The 25,209-nt window shown below is 50.7% G+C and overlaps 2 protein-coding genes across 4 annotated transcripts in view; both read left to right on the top strand.

Annotated features, from left to right (window-relative positions):
- The window catches only part of TCF20 (transcription factor 20), a 186,373-nt gene extending 176,658 nt beyond the window's left edge, over positions 1-9,715 (top strand). Inside the window, exons 4-5 of one of the 3 annotated variants that reach the window (XM_031656248.1) lie at positions 851-945; positions 8,113-9,715. In XM_031656248.1, coding sequence (XP_031512108.1) covers positions 851-901 — 51 coding nt within the window. In that variant the 3' untranslated portion in view covers positions 902-945; positions 8,113-9,715. Of the gene's footprint in view, positions 1-817; positions 946-8,112 lie in introns of all 3 variants that reach the window. The other 2 variants (XM_017945351.3, XM_031656249.1) reach the window with 2 other exon arrangements.
- Positions 9,716-11,676: 1,961 nt separating this feature from the next.
- On the top strand, positions 11,677-19,455 carry LOC101014919 (cytochrome P450 2D17-like). Its single transcript, XM_031656247.1, is given in 10 exon segments — positions 11,677-13,184; positions 13,725-14,576; positions 15,881-16,052; positions 16,593-16,745; positions 16,834-16,994; positions 17,442-17,618; positions 17,809-17,950; positions 18,155-18,342; positions 18,798-18,939; positions 19,043-19,455. Coding segments are annotated over 9 exon segments (1,494 nt in total). The 5' UTR covers positions 11,677-13,184; positions 13,725-14,396; the 3' UTR covers positions 19,222-19,455.
- The last annotated feature ends 5,754 nt before the right edge of the window (positions 19,456-25,209 follow it).

Here is a 25,209-nt window from a genome sequence, read left to right as displayed (position 1 = left end):
CCAAGCCACCGATTTCCACTTGAGGTGAATAGAACCCCAGTTCACAGGTTGGAGTTTGGTAAGTCTGGTTCTAGACCTTGAGGCCTGTACAAAGGCATCTTCCCAGACTAGAAGTCAAGCTGACCCCAAGGCTCTGGGGAAGCTCACACTCTCTTCCAGGTTGTGCTTCTGCAGAAGCAGCCTGATGCGCAGTGGATGGGCTGCCTCGGCTCCACTTCCCAGTTTATTTAGGAGGTGGTCTCGTGGTCGCTTCCTTTAGGAAAGGGTGGGAGGTGAGGGGTGAATGGCCTGTTTGTGGATACCACATATGTGTATGGGGAGGGTGTATACGGAGAAGGAGCCCCAAGAAAGGACCAGAACGGAGACCACTGCCACCTGATGTTTCCTGCAGGGGCTGCACTGTGTCTCTGGCTGAGGTCACACTGACACCTGGTGGTCACTGGTCACTCACAGTCTTAAATCTAGTAGGGCCGAAAGTACTAGGAGGAGGTTGTCCAGAGAGGTCTGCCCTCAAAATGCTCCTGAAAGATGCTTGCTTATGCTTTTCTTTAAAAATTATTTCCAGGGAGGGGTGGTCACAGGATCTTATATTCTCTTTATTTTTACTTAATTTGCATGTTATTTTTAGAACTCCCCTTTTTAAGGGTCACATTTTGCCTCAGAAAACCCTGTCTGAATGTCTCCTGTTTGTCGGTCAGGACTGACTCTGCCTTTTCTTTCCTTTTCTGTGTGCCACTCCTGTCCTCCCTCTGCCCTCCCTGATTTCCGCACTGTCCTCTCCCACCTGTCTGTCTCCTCTTGGTTTTGCCTGTGTCAGCCTCCCCTTCCGTGCCCTCTCCCCCCCTTGCAGAACAAGACCGCGAAAGGCAGCCTCAGCACAGAGCAGTCGGAGCGGGGGTGAGGGGGGCAGTGTGCTCGTGGGAATGGAAAGGACAGCAAGCACAGGTGAGTTGGGGCCACTGGGCTCCCTGTACCCTGCCCGGCTCCCAGCGGGCCTTGTTGCCTCTGCCCTCCTGCTCGCTCCATGCTCTGCCGCCAGCATTTCATCCTATGGATGACACCACCAGGTGGATGCAGTGTTTTTCCATTGGTTACTTAGCTCCCTAGAATATCTGTGGAAAAGAGTTGGGGCCTTCTAAACTGTCCACTGCTGATGGGGTGCAGGGTGACTGTTCCTGAAGGCAGCCCTTCAGGGCACAGCTAGCCAGGGGTGGCCTTGTGAGTGGACACAACAGGCTTTTAGGTCTCTTCCTCGGGCAGGGCACCTCTTGCCAGTAGCCCCTGCTCTTTCTCCCATCTCAGAAAGGGTTCTACTCAAAGGTCTCTTCTCTTTAATTTGCTCCATTACTGTAAAGCTTATGGTGTGTTTTCCTTTGAAAACAACAGAACTCTTGGGTTTTGTTATTTGAAATCTTTTTTTTTCCAGTACTTTGAAGGATTCCTTTTTGCAGAAGTACAAAGGAAAGAAAAATCCTCAAAGATTTAGTAGACTTTAGTATCTGATTTAATTTTACTCTTAAAAATCTTGAGGCTGGGTATGGGTCTTCTACCTATAATGCCAACACTTTGGGAGGCTGAGGCAGGAGGATCACCTAAGCTCAGGAGTTCAAGACCAGCCTGGGCAACAGTGACACCCTGTCTGTACATTTTAAAAAATATTAACCATGCATGATGGTGCGTGCCTTTAGTCCCATCTACTCAGGAGGCTGAGCTGGGAGGATTGCTTTATCAAACCTGGAGGTTGAGGCTGCAGTGAGCCATGATCGTGCTGCTGCATTCCAGCTGGGCCACAGTGAGACCCTGTCTCAAAAAAAAAAATTATTGTGATTGAGTTGTGCTTGCTGTGAGTTTGTGTGGGACTGTGGTCACGGCCCTCGGCAGGCATCTATGAAAACAGGATGATAGGACTTGGGTCTCTAGAAGCTGCAGGCCTCTGAGCTCCATGTTGCTCCTTCACCCTCCCTTCCTCACTGAGGCATGAGGGGAAATAGGTTGTAAAGAAAAGAAAAACAAAAATGTACCTTGTGGCACTTAGTGCTACAGGATGGGGCAGGAGGACTAGTTGTCTCAGAAATATTCATTGAGGGGTCATTTCTCTCAAATGGGAGGACTTCTGTGTCAACCTCAGGAGTTTGACTCACACAGCTACGCTAGACCTGTCCCTTCCGGCACCACCATGTGCCTGATCACCTTCTGGAACATGCCCTCCCCCTTGTTACCACTACTAATTTCCAGAGAAGGCCCCTGGGCTGCCGCACCATTTGAGAAGTCAGGTGCTAAGTGCCTTCTTGATAGAGCATTGAGTGTAGTGCCTTTCCTCTTTCCTCTTCCAGGGAGTAGGGCTGGCAGTGGAGGGATCAGAGCAAAGTGGGGGAGGTGGGTGGAAGCCATTCCATGTGTTCCTGGGTCAGAGGAATCAGATGAGCAAATGAAGCCTCTTGGCCTTGGAGTACATTGCCACCATCAGCGAGTGACTGCTGGTTTTCCAGAACCTGCTGGGCAGCACTGCCTGCCTGCCCGCCCTTGCTCCTTTCCCTGGGATTAGCCCTCAGGGAAAGGCAGCCATTGCATTGGGTGGTTTTGAAAGGACTATTTTGTGTTGGCCCTCCTGCATCTCCTGAGGGTGCCACTGTGCCTTCCCATTGTCGGCCCTCTGCCAGCACAGGCCCAGATGGTTAGAGTCAAGTTCTGTAGGGGACCATGATGTTGTATTCCTGGAATGTGTCCTAGAAGACCTGGTTAAGGAAAGAGCTTAAGTGTTTTTTGTTTTTATCCTGGAATTGCATCTGTTAGAAAAAAGGGTTGGGCCCTGGGTCTGGGGGACAAATCTCTTGGGGATTTTGTTCATCATCTGTTCCTCTCTAGTAATTCTTGGGCCTTCCTTCCTACCTGACAGGGCCCTTGACTCTTTTTTTTTTTTTTGAGATGGATTCTTGCTATGTCGCCCAGGCTGAAGTGCAGTGACCCAATCTCAGCTCATTGCAGTCTCCATCTCTGGGGTTCAGGCAATTCTCCCGCCTCAGCCTCCCGAGTAACTGGGACTACAGGTGTGCACCACCCCGCCCAGCTAATTTTTATATTTTTTGTAGAGAGGGGGTTTCATCCAGACTGGCCTTGAACTCCTCACATCAAGTGATCTGCCTACCTTGGCCTCCCAAAGTGCTGGGATTACAGGTGTGAGCCACCGTGCCCGGCCAACTCTTCAACAGAACAATGAGCCTTCATCCTTCTGGGTTGAAGCACAGTGATGAAGTGGCCTCACCCATTATAGAGTCGTCTCAGGTCCATTGAGGTTGAACCATTCAGCTCTTGGAGGGAGAGGATAGACGCACTGCATCCAGTCCTGTCCATCTGAAATGTTTTTTATGTGCTGTTCCCACAAGGCAGATACCTTTTCCTGGTTTCCCAGTTCAGCAGAGTGACATTGAGGGTGGTCACCATCCTTCATTTGTGGTAGAAGCCCTGGTGACTGGGGTTGGAATCACACCTCTAACTAAAGGAGGGCTCATCTTGGGCCCCATGCTGGGGACAGAGAGCCACCATTATTGGGTGCCCTGACAAGGCAGGGAACAGACAGTGGATGTGCATGTGTGTCTGCCTCCTGGTGCGCCATGTTCTGACAGAGTGGTTTGATAGGTACTGTGTGACTAAAGTCAGACCACTCCATATCTCTGTGCTTCAGTTTCTTCTGTAAAAACAGGAATAGCAGTGCCAACCTTGTGAAATTCCCTTGGGAAATGTCTTTAAGTGCCAGCACAGCACACTGACTCTCAGCCTGTTGGTCTGCCATGCCTAGCTGTGGGTTTCTCATGGGAGTTGGAGAGGTCAAGGCAGCAGATTGAACCCTGTAGCTGTCTCTTATAGCAAAAAATACCCAAGACTTGGAGTTAAAAGATGCTGCCCCTGCCTCCCGGCATGTGACGTACCTGGTACCCGACCCTCGCCAGGAGTGCAGAGGGGAAAAGTCCTTCCACAGGCCTGTGGTTGCCCACTGTCTCCTTCTGCCAAGGTGGATTGTCTTGCTGGCTTGTGTCATTGGTTGGCAGAGCTTTTGACAATGGAAGGCCCAGCTCTTCCTCCTGTTGTGAATTAAACAAGGAGGCCCCAGCTTCCCCTAGCAGGCCCTGTGGTCCAGCACATGGGAACCTATAACCTTGATCAGGGCTAATGCTGCATCCTGGATGCTACGTACCCTGCAAAGAACAGCCATGGATGGAAGCTGAGCAAGGCGGGGCACGGGGAGTGGCGCCCCTGCCCCTGGAACTGGATGTCACACAGCCCATTTGTGTATGAATGAATGTCACATTCTAGATTACCTTTTTCCCAGACTGGTCTAGAGGTGGTCCGGGATTATACCTCCAGAGGAGAGCCCAAGTCTGTCCACTTTCTTTCCCCACCAGCACCAGCCCAGGCATTGCAGCTTCTATAGTGCCCGCCTCCCTGCCACTGCTCAGTAGCCAAGTGCAATCTTCATTAGGCCTCCCTCCAGTCCTGTCTCTTCTCTACGACAGAGATTCTTGTCATCTTCCAAATAAAGTCCAAACGTCTCACCTTGCCTCCAGAGCCCTGTAGAAGTCTCAGGTGACTCTCCAGGCCCCTGGCCTCCTCTACCTCCTCAGGGGGCAGGCTGCCTCCCTCTGGGCTTCTGCACACACATTTCCTTGTGCTGGAAACACTTTAGCTCCCCGTCTTCATGTTGCAAACAGGCTCCATCTCCTGAGTCCCAGCTTAAATGCCGCGTCCTCAGAGAAGCCTTTCCCTTTCTAAATCCTTGTTTCCATTGCCCCTCTCCTCACTTGCAGCCGTCCTAGCCTCACCACAATTTCAGATCGTTTACTTGTTTACTACCTGTCTCTCCACTAGAATGTAAGCTCCACATGGGCAGGGACCACATCTGTCAAAGCCTAGCCCAGAGCGGTGCGTGTAACTATGCTAGTGCCAGGTGAGTCTGTGTTAAAGAAATGAGTGCATCCCAGGCCGGGCGCAGTGGCTCACACCTGTAATCCCAGCACTTTGGGAGGCTGAGACGGGCAGATCACGAGGTCAGGGGACGGAGACCATCCTGGCTAACATACAAAAATACAAAAAATTAAAATACGAAAATACTAAAAATACTAAAAGTTAGCTGGTCATGGTAGCAGGCACCTGTAGTCCCAGCTAGTCGGGAGGCTGAGGCAGGAGAATGGCGTGAACCTGGGAGGTGGAGCTTGCAGTGAGCCTAGATCGCACCACTGCACTCCAGCCTGTGTGGCAGAGCGAGACTCACATCTCAAAAAAAGAAAAAAATAAAAAAGAAATTAGTGCCATCCCAGAGAAGAAAGGGCTCTTGGACCCTGACCATCAGTGCCCTAAATCAGTATAGATTCAGAATTAGGTTTCTCTTCACATCCTTCCTCTCTAGTCAGAATTAATGTCTATTTTAGAAATGAGGAAATGGGCTCTGGGCAAATCCTGGCCAGAGTGAGTGGTGTTGAGATGATGAGTTTTTGCTGCAATTGGAAAAGGCAGGCTTGGAGTCTGATACAGAAGGACATGAGGACGGCGTCCCAGGTTCAGGCCACAGATGAGGCCAAAGGGGAGCAGAAAGGACAGTGTGAGCAAGAAGGGAATGGGGGAGGGAACAAGTGAGAGAGCCTGGGAAGGTGTTGGCCCAAGACGAAACCCTGGATGCTGGCAGCTGAGCAGCAAGATGACGTTCTTTAAAAGAGAATTGACAGTCTTCAGCATAGGGGCGGCAGGTCACTCCTGCTGCTCAGGCCAGCTGGCACCACGGCTGCTCCCAGGCTCGCTGTCTGGGGTCCAGCCGTCTCTCAGCCACACCCCATGCCCTAGGACATGCAGCTCCTAGGACCCAGTCAGGAAAGCCCCAGTCCCATCTCTGGCCATATCGCTTTGGGCTACACCTGTCGCCTTCCTGAGCTTCAGCTCTTGAAGATGGGGGTCAGGCAGGTCCACGTGAACTAATCCACTGTGAACTAATATCTGGAAAGCTTCTAGCCCAGCGCCTTTCTAGAATTTTCCTTCCTAATTTCCCTACTGAAGGAACAATATTTTTAAAGCAACTCTTGAAAAGTTAGAATCCCATTACATTCAGGATATCATGTGTTTGGGCTAGTCTAGTCGTCAGACCTGGGGAACACTCCCTGTTGGGAAGGCTGTGGAGGGCAAAGCCCCATGCTGCAGGAGCTGAAGAACTGCTGCCTGGGCCATCATGCACCCCAGGGAGGGGCCCACAGGTAGCAGCTCACAGAGTCAACTGGCCAGGCAGACCCTGGCTGCTGACATACGCTTCATTCTTCAGTGGGGAGCTGGTGTGGGGTCCTGTTCTTCTGAGTAATGAGCAAGATTGGGGTGCAGGCCCAAGACTGCTCTGTACTCGTAAAGAGGGCAAACCCTGCCCTGTCCCCTCCATGAGCAGAGCCTGGCAGGGTACTTGTGGGCATTGACTTTGATTCCCACGGGCATCCTGCAACCCCAACAAGATGACACCCTTCTGTGTTCCTGGAGGTAGGTGCCCATTAGCTCAGCTGCTGGCCTGCATTCCCAGGGCCTGCTTTTACTTGCGTGTGGTGGTGATGTGTCGTGGCCTCCGTGGAATGTGTTCCTGCTCATTGGTGTTACCTGCCAAGTAGTCAGGAACTTCCGTGGGCAAAAGCATGTGCATGTACGTGCTTGGGAATAGCTCAGTCTTAGCTCCTGCAGGCCCCAGCCTTCTTAGCAGTTCTGTGTGTGTAAACTTTATGGAAGCAGAAAGGGCTGGTGACACCTGGGTTCCTGGGGTTTATTTGTAAGGGGAGGGCACCAAATTGGGCTTGAGGAAGCAGTTAGGTGAGCCCCAGTGACAGTCTTAAGCACAGTGATTGGCAGATAGCAAGTGAAGGAGGGGCGAGGCTGCCATCACTTCTGGTTTCTGGTGAAATTTTACTGGACTGATTCCTTGGAAACTGCTGTTTCTCTTTGAGACCTTTCCATATAGGATGGCCCATGAAGCATTCCACAGGGACCTTTGGTATAATCCATCTGTCCTATGTGGGCCATCAGAATCCCCTTCTGCACCTGGGCTGGAAGAGGAGAGAAGCCCCCCAGCCTGGGGATGGGAGACCTAGGGTTCTCAGGCTCCTGAGAGGTCGAGAGGATTAACATAGTCCCGCTCTGTCTGAGCCTCAGAAATCCTGCCCTCCCTGTTAGAGGCCATGGGAAGAGCATTCTTTTTAAGCATGAAGAACTGACTGTGGGCCAGGCCTAGTGGCTCATGCCTGTAATCCCAGCACTTTAGGAGGCCGAGGTGGGCAGATCACCACCCTGACCAACATGGCGAAACCACATCTCTCCTAAAAATACAAAAATTAGCCGGGTGTGGTGGTGTGCACCTGTGATCCCAGCTATTCGGGAGGCTGAGGCACAAGAATCACTTGAACCCAGGAGGCGGAGGCTGCAGTGAGCGAAGATCGTATCACTGCACTCCAGTCTGGGCAACAGCAAGGTTCTGTCTCAAAAAAAAAAAACTTCGTCATTAGCTGAGGATGGTGGCGTGTACCTGGTAGTCCCAGCTACTTGGAAGGCTGAGGTGGGAGGATTGCTTGAGTCCCGGTCAAGGCTGCAGGGAACCGAGGCGACAGAGTGAGATTTGTCTCAAAAACAGCTAGCTGTGTCGACTAGAGGCAACTGTGAAATTGTCCTAAGAGGCTGGACTTCGAGAAGGTTCTTCCACAGATTGACCAGGTACTGTAGGTTTCAGTCACAGCTGGGGTCCGACACTGTCAAAACCCCACCAGCTGCCCCACAATTGGGGGCTTGCCCTGAGGTCAGGGAGTTCTCTGCTGTCCTGGTTCCTTTATGCACTAGGAAGGCAGATATACCCTGAGGAATCCTCAAAGTCTGGCCCCAGCACCCCCACTAGGTCATTGCTGCCTTTAATCACATTCCAGATCCAAAGCCACACAGTGGCCCCAGCATTGGTCTTGGGTGTGTCCCACACCAGCAGCACATCTACAGAGGGGTCTGAGTGCAGGCTTCCTACTGAAAGCTCCCAGGGGTACCATGGAACAGCGGCTGTTGGTGGTGGACCCTGTGGAGGCTCCTGGCCTTCAGTGTCTGTCCCTTGTCTTCTAGGTGAGACTGTGGAGATGAGAAGGTGGTGGACACTCGTGATGGAATGGAAATCGTCCTACCGTGCAGCCACACCCTGCCCCGCCCCGCCCCGCGTGCCTGCCCATGCCAGCACTTCCTTCCTAAGTTCTCACATCACACTCAAACCGGTGACACCACGGGAAAGAAAGACCCAAGACGTTGGAATGGCTGTTTCCATGGACACAATCTCCATAGTGACAATGTGGGGGGAGGGGGGAGGGGTGGGATGACGGGGAAAGGGTGGGGGGAATTAAAAGGGAGGGATAAAAAATATATATATATAAATCTATTTTTAGTCTGGAAAGACTTTGTTTAAATGAAAGGTGCGCTATCCCTTTTGATTCTATTTTAAAATTATCTAGTTAAAAGATCTCCAAATTTGTTCTGATGACAAGTGAAATTTAAATGTGAAATTGAACTGAACAAACCCTCATCTCATAAAGGACGGGATGTGTGTGGCTTTGATCTTTAGCCTGTCTCACACCAGTTCAGAAAACACTAGACCCAGGATTGAAAAAGCAGGAAAACCACACCAGAACCATCCTTTTGTCATTAATTTGTCTCAAAGTGGGAAGGTTTTAGGGGGAGGGGGAAATATAGGGACGGTCCATGTTTTCAAGAGCAGGGGAATGATGTTTAAACACAAAAATAATTTTTTTTCATTTCCAGAAACACTATTTATTTATTTTTTTTAACTTTTTCTTTTTGGGGGTGAAATTGGCAGATGCCTGAGGTCATAGCTGTGTCCTGGGTCACTGTGGCTGGTGAGGACCCTAAGGGTACACAGCAGCAGCAAAACCAAGGGATGACCCTCCTCTGGGGCCCCCTGTCCTCAGCACATTCCAGGCAGCTGTGCCCTGACCCACAGGTACCCGTGGGGATGAGAGGAGGCCCAGGCCTGTGCTATCAGAGCCGGCAGTGTGAGCTGTAGGCAGGGACGGGGAGGGACTGTCGCTGTGATCAGAGTGGGTTAAGCTGACCAGGAACACCCATTTAGCCCCTTTTTCTTTTTGCTTTCATTTTTATAAAGGAAAAGAGGACCTGTCAGATAGGCAGCCCCATGCTACGTGATTCTTTATGTTGTGTTGTTTTGTTTTGTTTTGTAAATTGTATAATTTTTAAATATCTGAGTTTTAAAAAAAGAAAAAAGTACAAAAAAATCTTGTTATGGCCTTAAGAAGGGGTTAGTGCATCTTTCAGGGGTCACTCTGCCATGGGGATAAAATAGCTGTTTCACAAACAGTTTTATTTAAAAAAACAAAAAACAAAAAAAATCAAAAAATCAAAAAAATAATAAACTTCATTTTAACCTTGTTTCCTTCTTTTGTTTAATTTAAAGCGAATGCGTCTCTTCCTTCTCCCATTCTAACCCCCAAAGGGTAGCTCTGGTTCTCCAGAGGAGACCATGATCAGATCCGGTCTGTCCCATTCCTAGCCTCTCGATGGCCACGCAGTTGGGAAGCAAACAAAATTCAGGGTTCTTCCGCCACTCCTCTGGGCAGGTAGAGTGTGGCCAGTGTATGGGGACAGTCAGATTGATTCAAGTTGATATGAGGACATATTTCCAATCAACATTAAGGGTTATAAAAAAATAATGGAATGTTAATGGACTTTTTTAGAGAGTAGAAATACTGGAAGGAATGTTGTGAAGTAGAAATAAGCAATTATAAATGAGTTCTGTGTTCATCAATTTAGGGCAGCAGAAATGGCAGATTAATGGTGTTTTAATCGCTACATGAAGCAGTCCATTTCTCATTTCACTCCGCCAGGATGGAGGTGTGGGTGGGTGCGTTGTGTCGGCCATAGGACCAAGCTTGGGCAACTGAACAGGACCTGCATAGAAATGATGGCTTTTTTTGAGCTAGTTGCATTCTCATTCTGGTCTTGGCATTAATACAGTTAAAATGATAGATTTCAGGTGTCAAGGGCTAAACCACAAAACTTGAAAAATACGTATCTTGAGGAAAATATTTTCCTGACAGCAAATGTTTGTCATTTTGCCTTTTATTGTTTTGTCCCCTTTTGATTGGCTTGAGTGGAGTACTTGCGATTGTTCTAGGTCTTTCCTTAAATTGACTTCAGAAATGACCTTCACTGGGGAGTGGCAGTGATACGCACATGCCTCCTGACTCGCTTCTGCCTTCTGCAGTTCGCCTCAACTGCTCAAGTGCCTTTTAGTTCCTTCAGTGTTTTAATTGATTTTGTTAAAGCAGTTTTATGTTCACAGCAGGATTAAGCTGAAGGTACAGAGAGTTCCTATATAACCCCTTACCCCCATATGCATACCTTCCCCTCTATCAACATCCCATCCAGAGTGGCACGTTTGTTACAACTGATGGATACATTGTTATCACCCAAAGTCCATAGTTTATACTAGGGGCCACTCCTGGTGGTGTACATTTTATGGCTTTTGACAAATGTGTGAAGACCTGGATCTGGCAGGGCGTGGTGGCTCATGCCTATAATCCCAGCATTTTGGGAGGCTCAGGTGGGCAGATCCAGGCTTGAATTCGAGAACAGCCTGGGCAAAACCCCCTCTCTACATAAAAATACAAAAATTAGCCGGGCGTGATGATGCACGCCTGTAGTCTCAGCTATTTGGGAGGCTGAGATGGGAGAATCGCTTGAGCCCAGGAGGTCGAGGCTACAGTGAGCCGTGATCGCGCCACCACACTCCAGCCTGGGCAACAGCAAAATCCTGTCTCAAAAAAAAAGACGTGGACCCACCATTATCCAGAGTAGTTTCGCTGCCCCAGGGATCCTCTGTCCCACTGTTCATTCTTCCTTCCCCCCAGTCCCTCACTACTGAGCCTTTTTCCAAAGTGTCATATAGTTGAGATTATATAGTAGGTAGCCTTTTAGATTGGCTTCATCCACTTAGTAATGTGCATTTAATGTTCAACCATGTCCTTTCATGACTTGATAGCTTGTTTCTTTTTAGTGATAAATAATTCCATTGGCTGTACCACAGTTTATCCATTCACCTGCTGAAGAACATCTTGGTTGCTTTCAAGTTCTGACAACTAAAGATGAAGCTGCTGTAAACATCCCTTTGCAGGTTTTTGTGTGGGCATAAGGTCTCAACTCCTTTGGGTAAGTACAGGAAGCACAGTTGGTGGATTGTATGGTAAGAGTATGTCTAGTTTTGTAAAAAATTGCCAAACTGTCTGGATCACCTGAGGTCAGGAGTTTGAGACCAGCCTGGCCAACATGGTGAAACCCTGTCTCTACTAAAAGTACAAAAATCAGCCGGACATGGTTCATGCCTGCAGTCCCAGCTACTCGGGAGGCTGAGGTGGGAGGATTGCTTGAACCTAGAAGGCAGAGGTTCCAGTGAGCTGAGATCACACCACTGCACTCCTAGCCTGGGTAACAGAGTGACTGAGACTCCGTCTCAAAAAAAAAAAAAAAATTGAAGAATGGAAAAGAAATTGCCAAACTGTCTTCCAAAGTATCTGTACCATTTTGTACTCCCACCAGCAATGAATGAGTTCCTGATGGTCCACATCCTTGCCAGCATGTGGTGGTGTCAGTGTTCTGGATTTAAGCCATTCTAACAGGTGTGTATGTGGCCATTTATTTTTTGAATAACTTTAAAAGTTTTTAAATTGTGGCTAAAAAAATTTACCATCATAACAGTTATGGTACAGTTTAGTGGTGTTAAGTGTGTTCACATTGTTGTGCAACCAATGTTCAGAACTTTTTCATTTTATGAAACTGAAACTTTACCCATTAAACTGCCCCCCTGCAGGCCCATCCTGCCCCTGGACTTTCCATCTCTGTTTCTAGGGTACAGGCAGCCCTCAGTACCCACAGGCTCCACATCCACAAACTCAGCCACACATCGAAGATACTTGGAAAAGAAAAGTATGACAACTAAAAATACAAATAAGAGCAGTACAGTATAGCAACTATTTACGTAGTATTTACACTGTATTAGGTATTATAAATAATCTAGAGATGATTTAAAGTATACAGGAGCATATACATAGGTATACTATGCAATTTTACATAAGGAACTTGAGCATCCTTGGATTTCGGTATTTACCGGGGATCCAGGCACCAATCCCCTCCAGGATACCCAGACTGCCCATAATCCCACCCCCTTGCAGCTGTGGAAACTCAGAGGTGCTGCTCTGAGGGCAGACCCTGCCACTCAGCACTCGGGGATGAGTCAGACCCAACAGAAACCTGTCCCATGGGAGGAGCTGGGAATTGGAGGGTCCCTCCCAGTGGCATTGCTGTGCCTGGCAGGGGGAAGGGCAAGAACAAGTAAAATGCTCAACTTTACTACTCTTCCAGTGCAGTCCCTTCCTGGCTCTGCGTCAGCTGGCATTGCAGCGTCCTAACTAGTCTCTAGAATTCTCACAATGATGTTTTGGTTCCTATAGCTTTGTTAACCCTGAGCTCTCCAGGAGAATGAGCCCGGAGTTTCCTAGTCTACCACTTGCTGATGTATTTTCACACCATCTCACTTGGCAATGTCCAGAGGGCCTGCCAGGGCACAGTGCACTTTTCACCGTGGCACAAGCAGTCCCAGTGTTGAGGGAAGGCAGGTTGGATCTGTTCCCTAAAAATAATCCCAGAAACTTCTATACCGACCATTAATAGAATGTAATGTCCAAACAGTATAGAGTAGTAGCTCAGCATACACTTTAGACGTGGACTCTAACACCGCTCTGTGACTTGAACTTTGTTATGTAATCTCTGAACCTTGGTCTCTGCCTTGGGGACCATAAAACCACCTCCTTAGGGGGCTGTGGGAGGATTAATGAGCTGGAGCACACATAGTCTGACCAGCAGTTTCTGGCACATAAGTGCCCTATCAATGGAAGCCACAGGTGCACAATGATTGGAAAAGGCCATAGGCATCATTATCGAAGGTTTTCCTCATGCTGCTGTATCTTGAATTACAGGCCTCTGGCTGGTAAAGAGGGCACTCGGGAGGACACTGCCTACGTTGCAGGCATGCCTGTCCCTGCCATTCATACGCCCATCATGATGACTGCTTGAGTGGGGGGTCTGACACCTCAAAAGGCCAAGAGTGCATACAGGTAATGTATAAAGGGCCACCAGTCCCTGCACCTTGATTCTCTCACAGTCCGAGGTAGAAGGGTGCTGCCACATAGGACAGGAACATTCATTCAGTTGAGGCCAATTTGGGAGGCCACAAGCCAGATCTGAGAAGTCCCCAGATGGACATGGGTCTTGCTCTCTTTGTCAGTTGAGTGGCCTCAAAACTTCTGTTGGGCCAGGTGGCTCATGCCTCTAATCCCAACACTTTGGGAGACCAACGCAGGAGGATCACTTGAAGCCAGGAGTTCAAGACCAGAGTGGGCAACATAGTGAGAACCCATCTCAACAAAAAAATTAGCCAAGCATAATGGTGTGCACCTGTAGTTCCAGCTACTTGGGAGGCGAAAATAGGAGGATCTCTTGACTGAGCACAGGAGTTTGAGGCTGCAGTGAGCTTTGATCACACCTCTGCACTCCAGCGTGGGCAACAGAGCAAGCCCCTGTCTCTCAAAAAAACTTTTTAATTTTTTTTTTTTTTAATTTTAAATAAACTGTTCTCCCTGCCTTTTGTTCCCCAGATCCAGTCTTCATCCAGACCTGAAAAGACCTAGGCTCCAGCTGCCGGCCTCCTGCTGCCCCTCAGGCCACCTGCACAGGAAATTCCAGGGGTGGCTTTTTCCCACTGCCAGTGCTGTGGCCTACAGTGCTAGGCAGCCCCTCAGTCAGCTAGACAAAGTTCTCCATGAATCCTTCCCAGAAAGTCCTGTTCCAGCCTGGGGCGGAGTCCCCATGACCCTCATGGTACCGCTGGCTTCTCATGTCAGCTATGATACCTTCCTGCTCCTCAAGGTCGTGATTACGGTGGGGCATTGGTCCACTCACAGCCTTCCCGCCATGCTCCCAGTACACAGCTCAGCACCCAGTACAACCCATATCGCCAGCTTGGGTGGAGCTCATGCCAGGTCACTTCTCACCCATCACCCTAACCTGGGTAGGCACCAAGAGCAAGCAGCAGGGTCAAGGACCTCTGGAGCAGCCCCTACCCACCCTGGCCTAACCCTGCACCCACTGGCAGCACAGTCAACACAGCAGGTTGGCTCACAGCAGAGGGCAAAGGCCATGATCAGTTTCCTTTATAAGGGAATGATCATGCACTTCATGTGCTGAGAGTGTCCTGCCTGGTCCTCTGTGGCTGGTGGGGTGGGGGAGCCAGGTGTGTCTAGAGGAGCCCAGTGGGCAGCAAGGCAGTCATGGGGTTGGATGCACTGGTGCCCCTGGCCATGACAGTGGCCATCTTCCTGCTCCTGGTGGACCTGATGCACCGGCGCCAACGCTGGGCTGCACGCTACCCGCCAGGTCCCCTGCCACTGCCGGGGCTGGGCAACCTGCTGCATGTGGACTTCAAGAACACACCATACTGCTTCGACCAGGTGAGGGAGGAGGTCCTGGAGGGTGGCAGAGGTCCTGAGGATCCCCCACCAGCAGCAAACATGGTGGGTAGAGCCACAGTCTGGACCAGAAGCCAGGCTGAGAAGGGGAAGCAGATTTGAGGGACTTCCTGGGGGAGGGCATTTATGCATGGCATGAAAGATGAGATTTTCCAAAAGCCAAGAAAAAGTGGGGCAAGGGCCTGGAGGTGGGGCTGGACTTGGCAATGGGCGTGCAATCCCATTGGGCAGCATATGTTATGGAGTACAAAGTCCCTTCTGCTGACACCAGAAGGAAAGGCCCTGGGAATGGAAGACAAGTGAGGGTCCTATGTGCCGTTTAAATCAGGAAATCAGGCTGCGCGTGGTGCCTCACACCTGTAATCCCAGCACTTAGGGAAGCCAAGGTGGATGGATCACCTGAGGTCAGGAGTTCCAGACAAGTCTGGCCAACATGGCAAAACCCCGTCTCTACTAAACATACAAAAAATTAGCTGGGCACAGTGGTACATGCCTTTAATCCCAGCTACTCGGGAGGCTAAGGCAGAATTGCTTGAACCTAGGAGGCAGAGGTTGTAGTGAGCGGAGATTGTGCCATTGCACTGCAACCTGGGTGACAGAGCCAGACAATGTCTAAATAAAGGAATAAGTAAGAAATCAACGGCTGGGCACGGTGGCTAACACCTGTAATCCCAGCATCTTGGGAGACTGAGGCGGGGGAATCACAAGGTCAGGAGTTCGAGACCAGCCTGGCCAACATGGTGAAACCTGTCTCTACTAAAAATACAAAAATTAGCCGGGTGCAGTGGCGGGCACCTGTAATCCCAGCTACTCGGGAGACTGAGGCAGGAGAATTGCTTGAACCCGGGAGGTGGAGGTTGCAGTGAGCCAAGATCGCACCATTGCACTCCAACCTGGGTGATAGAGCCAGACATGGTCTAAAGAAATGAATAAGTTAGAAATCGAGGATGAAGGGATATAGTGACCAGGTTCAAACCTTTTGCACTGTGGGTCTTCAGGCCTCACTGCTTACCGGCATGGACCATCAGCTGTAAAATGGGATGCTAACTGGGGCCTACTGGCAATTTCGGTGACTCTTGCAAAGTCATAGCTGGGTGACGCATTCAAACTGAGTTCCTCCATCGTAGAAGGTGTGACCCCCACGCCCCAGGATCAGGAGGCCGGGTCTCCTCCTTGCACCTGCTCACTCCTGGTAGCCCCGGGGGTCGCCCAAGGCTCACTTGGGACTAGGACCTGCAGTCTGGGGGGACCCTGGCTTGACAGAGGCCCTGACCCTCCCTCTACAGCTGCGGCGCCGCTTCGGGGACGTGTTCAGCCTGCAGCTGGCCTGGACGCCGGTGGTCGTGCTCAATGGGCTGGCGGCCGTGCGCGAGGCGCTGGTGACCTGCGGCGAGGACACTGCCGACCGCCCGCCTGTGCCCATCTACCAGGTCCTGGGCATCGGGCCACGCTCCCAAGGCAAGCGGCGGTGGGGTACAGACACCTCGTTTCCGTGGGCCCTGAGTGGGCGGTGACCGTAGCCCAAGCTGGGCCGAGAGGGCGCGGGGTCGTGGAGTTGGGACACAGAAAAAGGCCAGAGAGTGGGTTGGGGACAGCGGACCGGGAAACCACTTCCACTGGGGAGGTGCGAGTGTGTGGGCGGGAGGAGGTGGGGCTTGTGGTGAGTGGGTGGGGCAACTGCACAAACCTGCCAGGATCCTGGTTAAGAGCAGCCCGAGCCTTTCCCAACTGAAAGCCGGTGTCCCAGCTGTGCTGCGGGCTCCGTATGGGCAGGGCGGGGCGCGCGGGATCTTCCCTGAGTGGAAAGGCAGTCAGGGTCGGAAGAGCCAAGGTGGGGCCAAGACCCAAGCAAGGTAGGTGAGCAAAGAGCAGGCCCGGTGCCCTGCTGGATGCAGCAAGGGACCACGGAAGACCAGGAAAACCACAGGGTTGTAGTGGGCGGTGGAGGGCGGGGCCAAGGCCTTCATGGCCACGCCCACGTGTCCATCCCACCCCCAGGGGTGTTGCTGGCGCGCTATGGCCCCGCGTGGCGCGAGCAGAGGCGCTTCTCCGTGTCGACCTTGCGCAACTTGGGCCTGGGCAAGAAGTCGCTGGAGCAGTGGGTGACCGAGGAGGCCGCCTGCCTCTGTGCCGCCTTCGCTGACCAAGCCGGTGGGTGATGGGCAGAGGGGCACAAGGCGGGAACTGGGAAGGTGGGGGACGGGGAAAGCGACCCCTGACCCGCATCTCCCGCCCCCAGGATGCCCCTTTCGCCCCAATGGCCTCCTGGACAAAGCGGCGAGCAATGTAATTGCCTCCCTCACCTGCGGGTGCCGCTTTGAGTACGACGACCCTCGCTTTCTCAGGCTGCTGAACCTAGCACAGGAGGGATTGAAGGAGGAGTCGGGCTTCCTGCGTGAGGTGCGGAGCCAGGGACCGCAGGGTCTCTGCAGGGCGAGCTCCTGAGAGGTGCCCGGGCTGCAGCAGGGCCTCAGAGGAGTGGGTTTGCATAGAAGGGTTTGGGAAAGGACATTCCAGGAGAGCTCACTGCTAGAGGAAGGGCCTGGAGGAGGAGGAGAAATCTCAGACACCGTGAGGGGAGAGGTATGCCTGGGTCAGGGGGCACCAAGAAAGGCCAAGGACCCTGTGCCTCCTGTCCACATTAGAGATTTTTATTTTAGATTTCTCCTCTGGCAGCCCAAGGCAAGGAGAGAGGGTGGAGGCTGGTACTTGAGGAGGAACTTGGGGAGGTCAGTGGTGGAGACAGGCCGGCCCTGGGTCTTCCCTGGAGACAGCTGGGGCCTGAGACTGGTCCAGGTGAACGCAGAGCACAGGAGAGATTGAGACCCTGTTCTGTGTCTGGTGTAGGTGCTGAATGCTGTCCCCCTCCTCCTGCGCATCCCAGCGCTGGCTGGCAAGGTCCTACGCTCCCAAAAGGCTTTCCTGACCCAGCTAGATGAGCTGCTGACCGAGCACAGGATGACCTGGGACCCAGCCCAGCCACCCTGAGACCTGACTGAGGCCTTCCTGGCAGAGATGGAGAAGGTGAGAGCGGCTGCCATGGTGGGGACCAAGGGTGGTGGGTTGAGCTCCTGGGAGGAATGAGGAGTGGCCAGGCAAAAGGTGGGGCCTCTGGATTACCTGGTGAGTGGCACCTGGGCTGACAGGTGCAGAATGGGAGGACGTTTGGGGGCTTTCCCGCTCTGTCCCTGAGTACTCTCTCAGCCCTGCTCAGGCCAAGAGGAACCCCGAGAGCAGCTTCAATGAGGAGAACCTGCGCATGGTGGTGGCTGACCTGTTCTTTGCTGGGATGGTGACCACCTCGACCACACTGGCCTGGGGCCTCCTGCTCATGATCCTGCACCCGGATGTGCAGCGTGAGTCCAGCTGGGGCCAAGTGCAGGGGGCAAGGGAGGAAGGGTACAGGCGGGAGCCCCTGAGCTTAGCTAGGACACCCAGGGCTCCCAGCACAGGCTTGACCAGTCTCCTGTAAGCCTGACCTCCTCCAACACAGGAGGCAGGAGAGGGTCAGGACTGGTCCCCTGAGTGCTGACCCATTGTGGGTTTGCATGTCTGTCCAGGCCGTGTCCAACAGGAGATCGACAACGTGATAGGGCAGGTGCGGCGACCAGAGATGCGTGACCAGGCTCGCATGCCCTACACCACTGCCGTGATTCATGAGGTGCAGCGCTTTGGGGATATTGTTCCCCTGAATATGCCCCACATGACATCCCGTGACATCGAAGTGCAGGGCTTCCTCATCCCTAAGGTAGGCCTGGAGCCCTCCTCACCCCAGCTCAGCACCAGCCCCTGGTGGTAGCCCCAGCATGGCCACTGCCAGGTGGGCCCACTCTGGGAACCCTGGCCACCCAGTCCTCAATGCCACCACATCAACTGTCCCAGCCTGGGTGTGGGGTGCAGAGTATAGGCAGGGCTGGCCTGTCCATCTAGAGCCCCAGTCTAGTAGGGAAGACAGATCAGGACCTGCCAGAATATTGGAGGACCCCAGTGCCTGTAGGGAGAGGGGGCAGCGTGGGCGCCCCGGGAGGTGTGACTGCGCCCTGCCATGGGGTCAGAGAGGGTGCTCAGGAGCTTCTCGGGTGCCGGACTAGTTGACAGAGTCCAGCTGTGTGCCAGGCAGTGTGTGTCCCCCGTGCATTTGGTGGCAGGGGTCCCAGCATCCTAGAGCCCAGTCCCCACTCTCACCCTGCATCTCCTGCCCAGGGGACAACGCTCTTCACCAACCTGTCATTGGTGCTGAAGGATGAGGCCGTCTGGGAGAAGCCCTTCCGCTTCCACCCCGAACACTTTCTGGATGCTCAGGGCCACTTTGTGAAGCCAGAGGCCTTCCTGCCTTTCTCAGCAGGTGCCTGTGGGGAGCCCAGCACCCTGCCTGCTTCCATGGAGTCTTGCAGGGGTATTGCCTGGAAGCCAGGCTCACTGACACCCTTCCCCTCCCCTCCCCACAGGCCGCCGTGCATGCCTCGGGGAGCCCCTGGCCCGCATGGAGCTCTTCCTCTTCTTCACCTGCCTGCTGCAGCGCTTCAGCTTCTCGGTGCCCGCCGGACAGCCCCGGCCCAGCCACTCTCATGTCGTTGGCTTTCTGGTGACCCCTTCCCCCTACGAGCTTTGTGCTGTGCCCCGCTAGAGTTGGGCATCAAGCCCCCCGAACTTGCTCCTCAGCTGGGACCCTGTTGTACAGAAAATGAATCTAGTGGCTCCCACTTGGTTTCTGAATCCATTCTGGGCCCCTGCCAAGGTCCTGGTTGTGTTGAGTCACCTGCCTGATGTCAGCGCTCACCCCTCACCTGTCACCCTGTCACCTCATTCTTTCTTTTTTTTTTTTTGAGATGGAGTCTGCTCTGTCACCCAGGCTGGAGTGCAGTGGTGCAGTCTCAGCTCATTGCAACCTCCACCTCCCGAGTTCAAGCAATTCTCGTGCATCAACTTCCCGAGTAGCTGGGATTACAGGCACCCGTTACCACCCCCGGCTAATTTTTATCTTTTTAGTAGTGATGGGTTTTGCCATGTTGGCCAGTCTGGTTTCAAACTCCTGACTTCAGGCGACCCACCACCCTCAGCCTCCCAAAGTGCTGGGATTACAGGTGTGAGCCACCGAGACTGGCCTCACCTCATTCATTCTTACCTGGACACTTGACTTTACTTGAGATACAGGCATAGTGATTCTCAGCAGGTGACAGCCTACCCCCACGTCACGCCCAGAGACCCATCACTGGCTGCCTGGCTTGGCAACAAAGTCCATGCATATGTCTTGGCTGGGTGGATATGAATACGTATATGCCAGGAATCAGCCCATTCCCTGGCTAGGGTGGGAGACTGTGTTGTGGTCCCCCAGACCACCCTCAGGTTCGGTGATTTGCTAGAAGGTCTCACAGACCTAGAAAAGCTGTTATCCTTCCTGTTACAGTTTATTACAGAGAACGGTACAGATTAAAGTCAGCAAAGATGAAAGGCACAGGGGCCACAGTCCAGAATAACCAGGCTGAGGCTGCAGCTGTCTTTCCTGGTGGACTCCTACAGGCAGTGCTTAATTCTCCCCCAACAGCAAGTGACGTAGAGAGCACTGCCAGCCATGGAAGCTCACCTGAGCCTTGGTGTCCAGGGTTTTTGTTGGGACACAAAAACCTAGGCTTGAGCCCCCCAACATGGCTGACCTCAGTTACTCAGTCTCTAGCCCCTCCTGAAGTCAGATGGATACAGGCCAAGGGCCCCACCCCCGGTCACATTGTTGGCATAAACTATGTTGTATGATCCAAGGCCCCAGCTATGTACAAAGGCACTATTTCAGGCAGGACATTCCAAGGCCTTAGCAGATATCTCCCAACAGCCTGTCAAGAGTCAGTTTGGACTCTTGGTCCAATGGTTTGCATTGTGCAAGGAATGACTTCCCCCGTTTTTACTACACAGGCCACCCCTCTTCGCTCTAACAGCAAAATTATACTAGTTTAAGCATCTGTGTGTGTGTGTGTGTGTGTGTGTGTTTTGTTTTTTTGTTTGTTTTCTTGAGACAGGGTCTTGCTCTGTCACCGAGGCTGGAGTGCAGTGATGCCATCAGGGCTTACTGCAGCCTTGACTTCCTGGGTTCAAGCAATCCTCCCATCTCAGCCTCCCTAGTAGCTGGAACTGCAGGCACATGCCACCATGCTCTGCTAATTTTTTTTTTTTTGTAGAAACGGGGTTTTCACCATGTTGGCCAGACTGGTCTCAAACTCCTGATCTCAGGTCATCTGGCTGCCTCAGCCTCCCAGAGTGCTGGGATTACAGGTGTGAGCTACTGTGCCCAGCCAAATTTCCTTCCTAATTTCTTCCTTGAACCACTGGTCAATCCAGAGCATATTGTTTAATTTTCACGTGTTTGTATAGTTCCCAGAATTCCTCTTGTTGATTTCTACTTTTATTCTGTTGTGGTCAGAGAAGATGCTTGATATTATTTTAACTTTTTTAATGTTTTAAGACTTGCTTTGTGACCTAACATATGGTGTATCCTTGAGAATGATCCATGTGCTGAGGAGAAGAACGGGTATTCTGCTGACTTTGGACAAAGTGTTCTGTAAATATCTAGTAGGTCCATTTGTTCTGTAGTGCAGATTAAGTCTAATGTTTTCTTGCTGGGCTTTCATCTGGGATGTCCGGCCAATGCTGAATGTGGGGTGTTGAAGTCCCTAGCTATTATTGCATTAAGGTCTATCTCTTTAGCTCTAATAACATTTGCTTTATGTGCTCCAGTGTTGTGTGCATATATATTTACAATTGTTATATTCTGTTGCTGGATGACTTTCTTTGTCTCCTCTTGCAGTTTTTGTTTGTTTTATTTTGCTTGTGAGAGGGAGTCTCACTCTGTCACCCAGGCTGGAGTGCAGTGGCACAATCTCGGCTCACTGCAAGCTCCGCCTCCCAGGTTCAAGCCATTCTCCCACCTCAGCCTCCCGAGTAGCTGGAACTACAGGCACACGCCACCACGCCCAGCTAATTTTTTGTATTTTTAGTAGAGATGGGGTTTCACCATGTTAGCCAGGATGGTCTTGATCTCCTGACCCCGTGATCCACCCACCTCAGCCTCCCAAAGTGCTGGGATTACAGGCGTGAGCCACCATGCCCAGCCTCTTCTTACAGTTTTTGTCTTAAAATCTATTTTGTCTAAGTATTGCTACTCCTGCTCTTTTTTGTTTTTCATTGGCGTGGAGTATCTTTTTCTATCCCTTTATTTTCAGTCTATGTGTATCTTTTTTTTTTTTTGAGATGGAGTCTTGCTCTGTCGCCCAGGCTGGAGTACAGTGGCGTGATCTCAGCTCACTGCAAGCTCCGCCTCCTTGGTTCAAGCCATTCTCCTGCCTCAGCCTCCCGAGTAGCTGGGACTACAGGTGCACGCCACCATGCCCAGCTAATTTTTTGTATTTTTCATAGAGATGGGGTTTCACCGTGTTAGCCAGGATGGTCTTGATCTCCTGACCTTGTGATCTGCCCACTTCAGTCTCCCAAAGTGCTGAGATTACAGGCGTGAGCCACTGTGCCCAGCCTATGTGTATCTTTATAGGTGAAGTGTGTGTCTTCTAGGCAACAAAGCATTGGGCCTTGCTTTTTCATCCATTCAGCTACTCTGTATCTTTATATTGGAGACTTTAGTCCATTTACATTCAATGTTATTATTGCTAAGCAGGGACTTACTCCTGCTGTTTTGTTATTTGTTTTCTCACTGTTTTGTGGTCTTTTTTTTTTTTTTTTTCCCTTCTTGTCTTTTAATGAAGGCGATTTTCTCGGGTGGTATGATTTAATTTCTTGCTTTCTTGTGTGTGTGTATCCATTGCGTGTTTTTTCTTTTTGAGACACAGTCTCACGTACTGTGTGCTTTTTGATTTGAGGTTGCCATGAGGCTTGCAAATATTATCTTATAACTCATTATTTTAAACTGATGACAACTTAACTCTGATTGCACAAACAAACATAAAGCAAAAAAAAAAAAAACTAATAAAAACTCTACACTTGAACTTCATCCCGGCGCTTTTTAACTTTTTGTTGTTTCTCTTTGTCTTTTTTTGTTTTTGAGATAAAGTCTTGCTCTGTTGCCCAGCCTGGAGTGCAGTGACATGATCTTGGGTCACTTTAACCTCCACCTCCCAGGTTCAAGCGATTCTCCTGCCTCAGCCTCCTGGGTAGCAGGCGCCCACCACCATGCCCGGCTAAATTTTTTGTATTTTTTTTTTTTTTTTTTTTTTTTTGAGACGGAGTCTCGCGCTGTGTCACCCAGGCTGGAGTGCAGTGGCGCGATCTCGGCTCACTGCAAGCTCCGCCTCCCAGGTTCACGCCATTCTCCTGCCTCAGCCTCCGAGTAGCTGGGACTACAGGCGCCCGCCACCACGCCCGGCTAGTTTTTTTTGTATTTTTAGTAGAGACGGGGTTTCATCATGTTAGCCCGGATGGTCTCGATCTCCTGACCTCGTGATCCACCCGCCTCGGCCTCCCAAAGTGCTGGGATTACAGGCTTGAGCCACCGCGCCCGGCCAATTTTTTGTATTTTTAGTAGAGATGGGGTTTCACCATGTTGGCCAGGCTTGTCTCGAACTCCTGCCCTCAGGTGATCCACCTACCTCAGCCTCCCAAAGTGCTGGGATTACCTGCGTGAGCCACCGGGTCCAGCCTCTTTATGTCTTACTGTATTGTTTATGTCTTGAAAAGTACTTATTATTTTTTATTGGTTCATCATTTAGTCTTTCTAATTAAGAGTAGTTTACACACCACAATTACAGTATTATAATACTTTGTTTTTCTGTGTGCTTACTATTACCAGTGAGTTTTGTACCTTTAGATGATTTCTTCTTGGTCATTCACATCCTTTTTTTTTCAGATTGAAAAACTCCCTTTAGCATTTCTTGTGGGATAGGTCTGGCGTTGATGAAATCTCGCAGCTTTTGTTTGTCTAGGAGGGTCTTTATTTCTCCTTCCTGTTGGAAGGACATTTTTGCCAGATATGCTTTTCTAGGGTAAAAGTTTTTTTTCCTTCAGCACTTTAAATATGTCATGCCACTGTCCCCTGGCCTGTAAGGTTTCCACTGGAAAGGTGACTACCCCATGTCATGTATTGGAGCTCCATTGCATGTTATTTGCTTCTTTTCTCTTGCTGCTTTTAGGTTCCTTTCTTTATCCTTGACCTTTGGGAGTTTAATTATCAGATGCCTTGAGGTCATCTTCTTCTTTGGGTTAAATCTGCTTGGTGTTCTATAAACTTCTTGTACCTGAAAGTTGATATCTTTCTCTAGGTTTGGGATGTTCTCTGTTATTATCCTTTTGAATAAACTTTCTACCCCTATGTCTTTCTATTTTTTTTTTCTTTTTTTTTTTTTTTAGGTGGAGTCTCACTTTGTCACCCAGGTTGGAGTGCAGTGGTGCAGTCTTGGCTTACTACAACCTCTGCCTCCTGGGTTCAAGCAGTTCCCTGCCTCAGCCTCCTGAGTAGCTGGGATTACAGGACCCTGCCATGACGCCCGGCTAATTTTCATATTTTTAGTAGAGATGGGGTTTCACCATCTTGGCCAGGCTGGTCTCAATCTCCTGACCTTGTGATCCACCCGCCTCGGCCTCCCAACATGCTGGGATTACAGGTGTGAGCCACTGCGCCCGGGCCCCTCTGTCTTTCTCTTACCTCCTCTTTAAGGCCAATAACTCGTAGATTTGCCCTATGCTTTAATAACTTTAATTATGATTTAGTAATAGATTTGCCCATAGATTTAAAACTCTGATGAATTCTTCAGTATGTCAGTTGCATTTTTTAACTCTAGAATTTCTTCTGGATTCTTTTTAATTATTTCAGTTACTTTGTTAAATGTATCTGATAGAATTCTGAATTCCTTCTCTGTGTTACCTTGAATTTCCTTGAGGTCCCTCAAAACAGCTATTTTGAATTCTTTGTAAGGTCCCATGTCTCTGTCTCTCTGGGATTGGTCCCTGGCACCTTAGTTTGTTTGGTGGGGTCATGTTTTCCTGGCTGATCTCGAGACTTGTGGATGTTTGCTGGTGTCTGGGCATTGAAGAGAAGAGTAAGGTATTTATCGTGGTTCTTGCTGTCCGGGCTTGTTTGTGTCTGTCCTTCTTGAGGATGATTTCCAGGTATTTGAAGGGACTTGGGCCCCACGATCAATAATGCTGTGGTTTTGGGGTTTTTGTTTTTTTGTTTTTGTTTTTTGTTTTTTGTCTTTGTTTTCTTTTTGAGACAGAGTCTCACTCTGTTGCCCAGGCTGGAGTGCAGTGGCGCAATCTCGGCTCACTGCAAGCTCCGCCTCCCGGGTTCACGCCATTCTCCTGCCTCAGCCTCCTGAGTAGCTGGGACTACAGGCACCCGCCACCACGCCTGTCTAATTTTTTGTATTTTCTAGTAGAGACAGGGTTTCACTGTGTTAGCCAGGATGGTGTCGATCTCCTGACCCCGTGATCCCGTCTTGGCCTCCCAGAGTGCTGGAATTACAGGCATGAGCCACCACGCCCGGCCGTGTTTTTGTTTTTGTTTTGAGACAGAGTTTCACTCTTGTTGTTGCCCAGGCTGTAGTGCAATGGCATGATCTCGGCTCACTACATCCTCCACCTCCCGGATTCAAGCAATTCTGCCTCAGCCTCCCGAGTAGCT

Source organism: Papio anubis, chromosome 16, assembly GCF_008728515.1.
Source record: "Papio anubis isolate 15944 chromosome 16, Panubis1.0, whole genome shotgun sequence".
NCBI classification, from domain to species: domain Eukaryota; kingdom Metazoa; phylum Chordata; class Mammalia; order Primates; family Cercopithecidae; genus Papio; species Papio anubis.
This window is presented reverse-complemented; position numbering and strand designations above follow the sequence as displayed.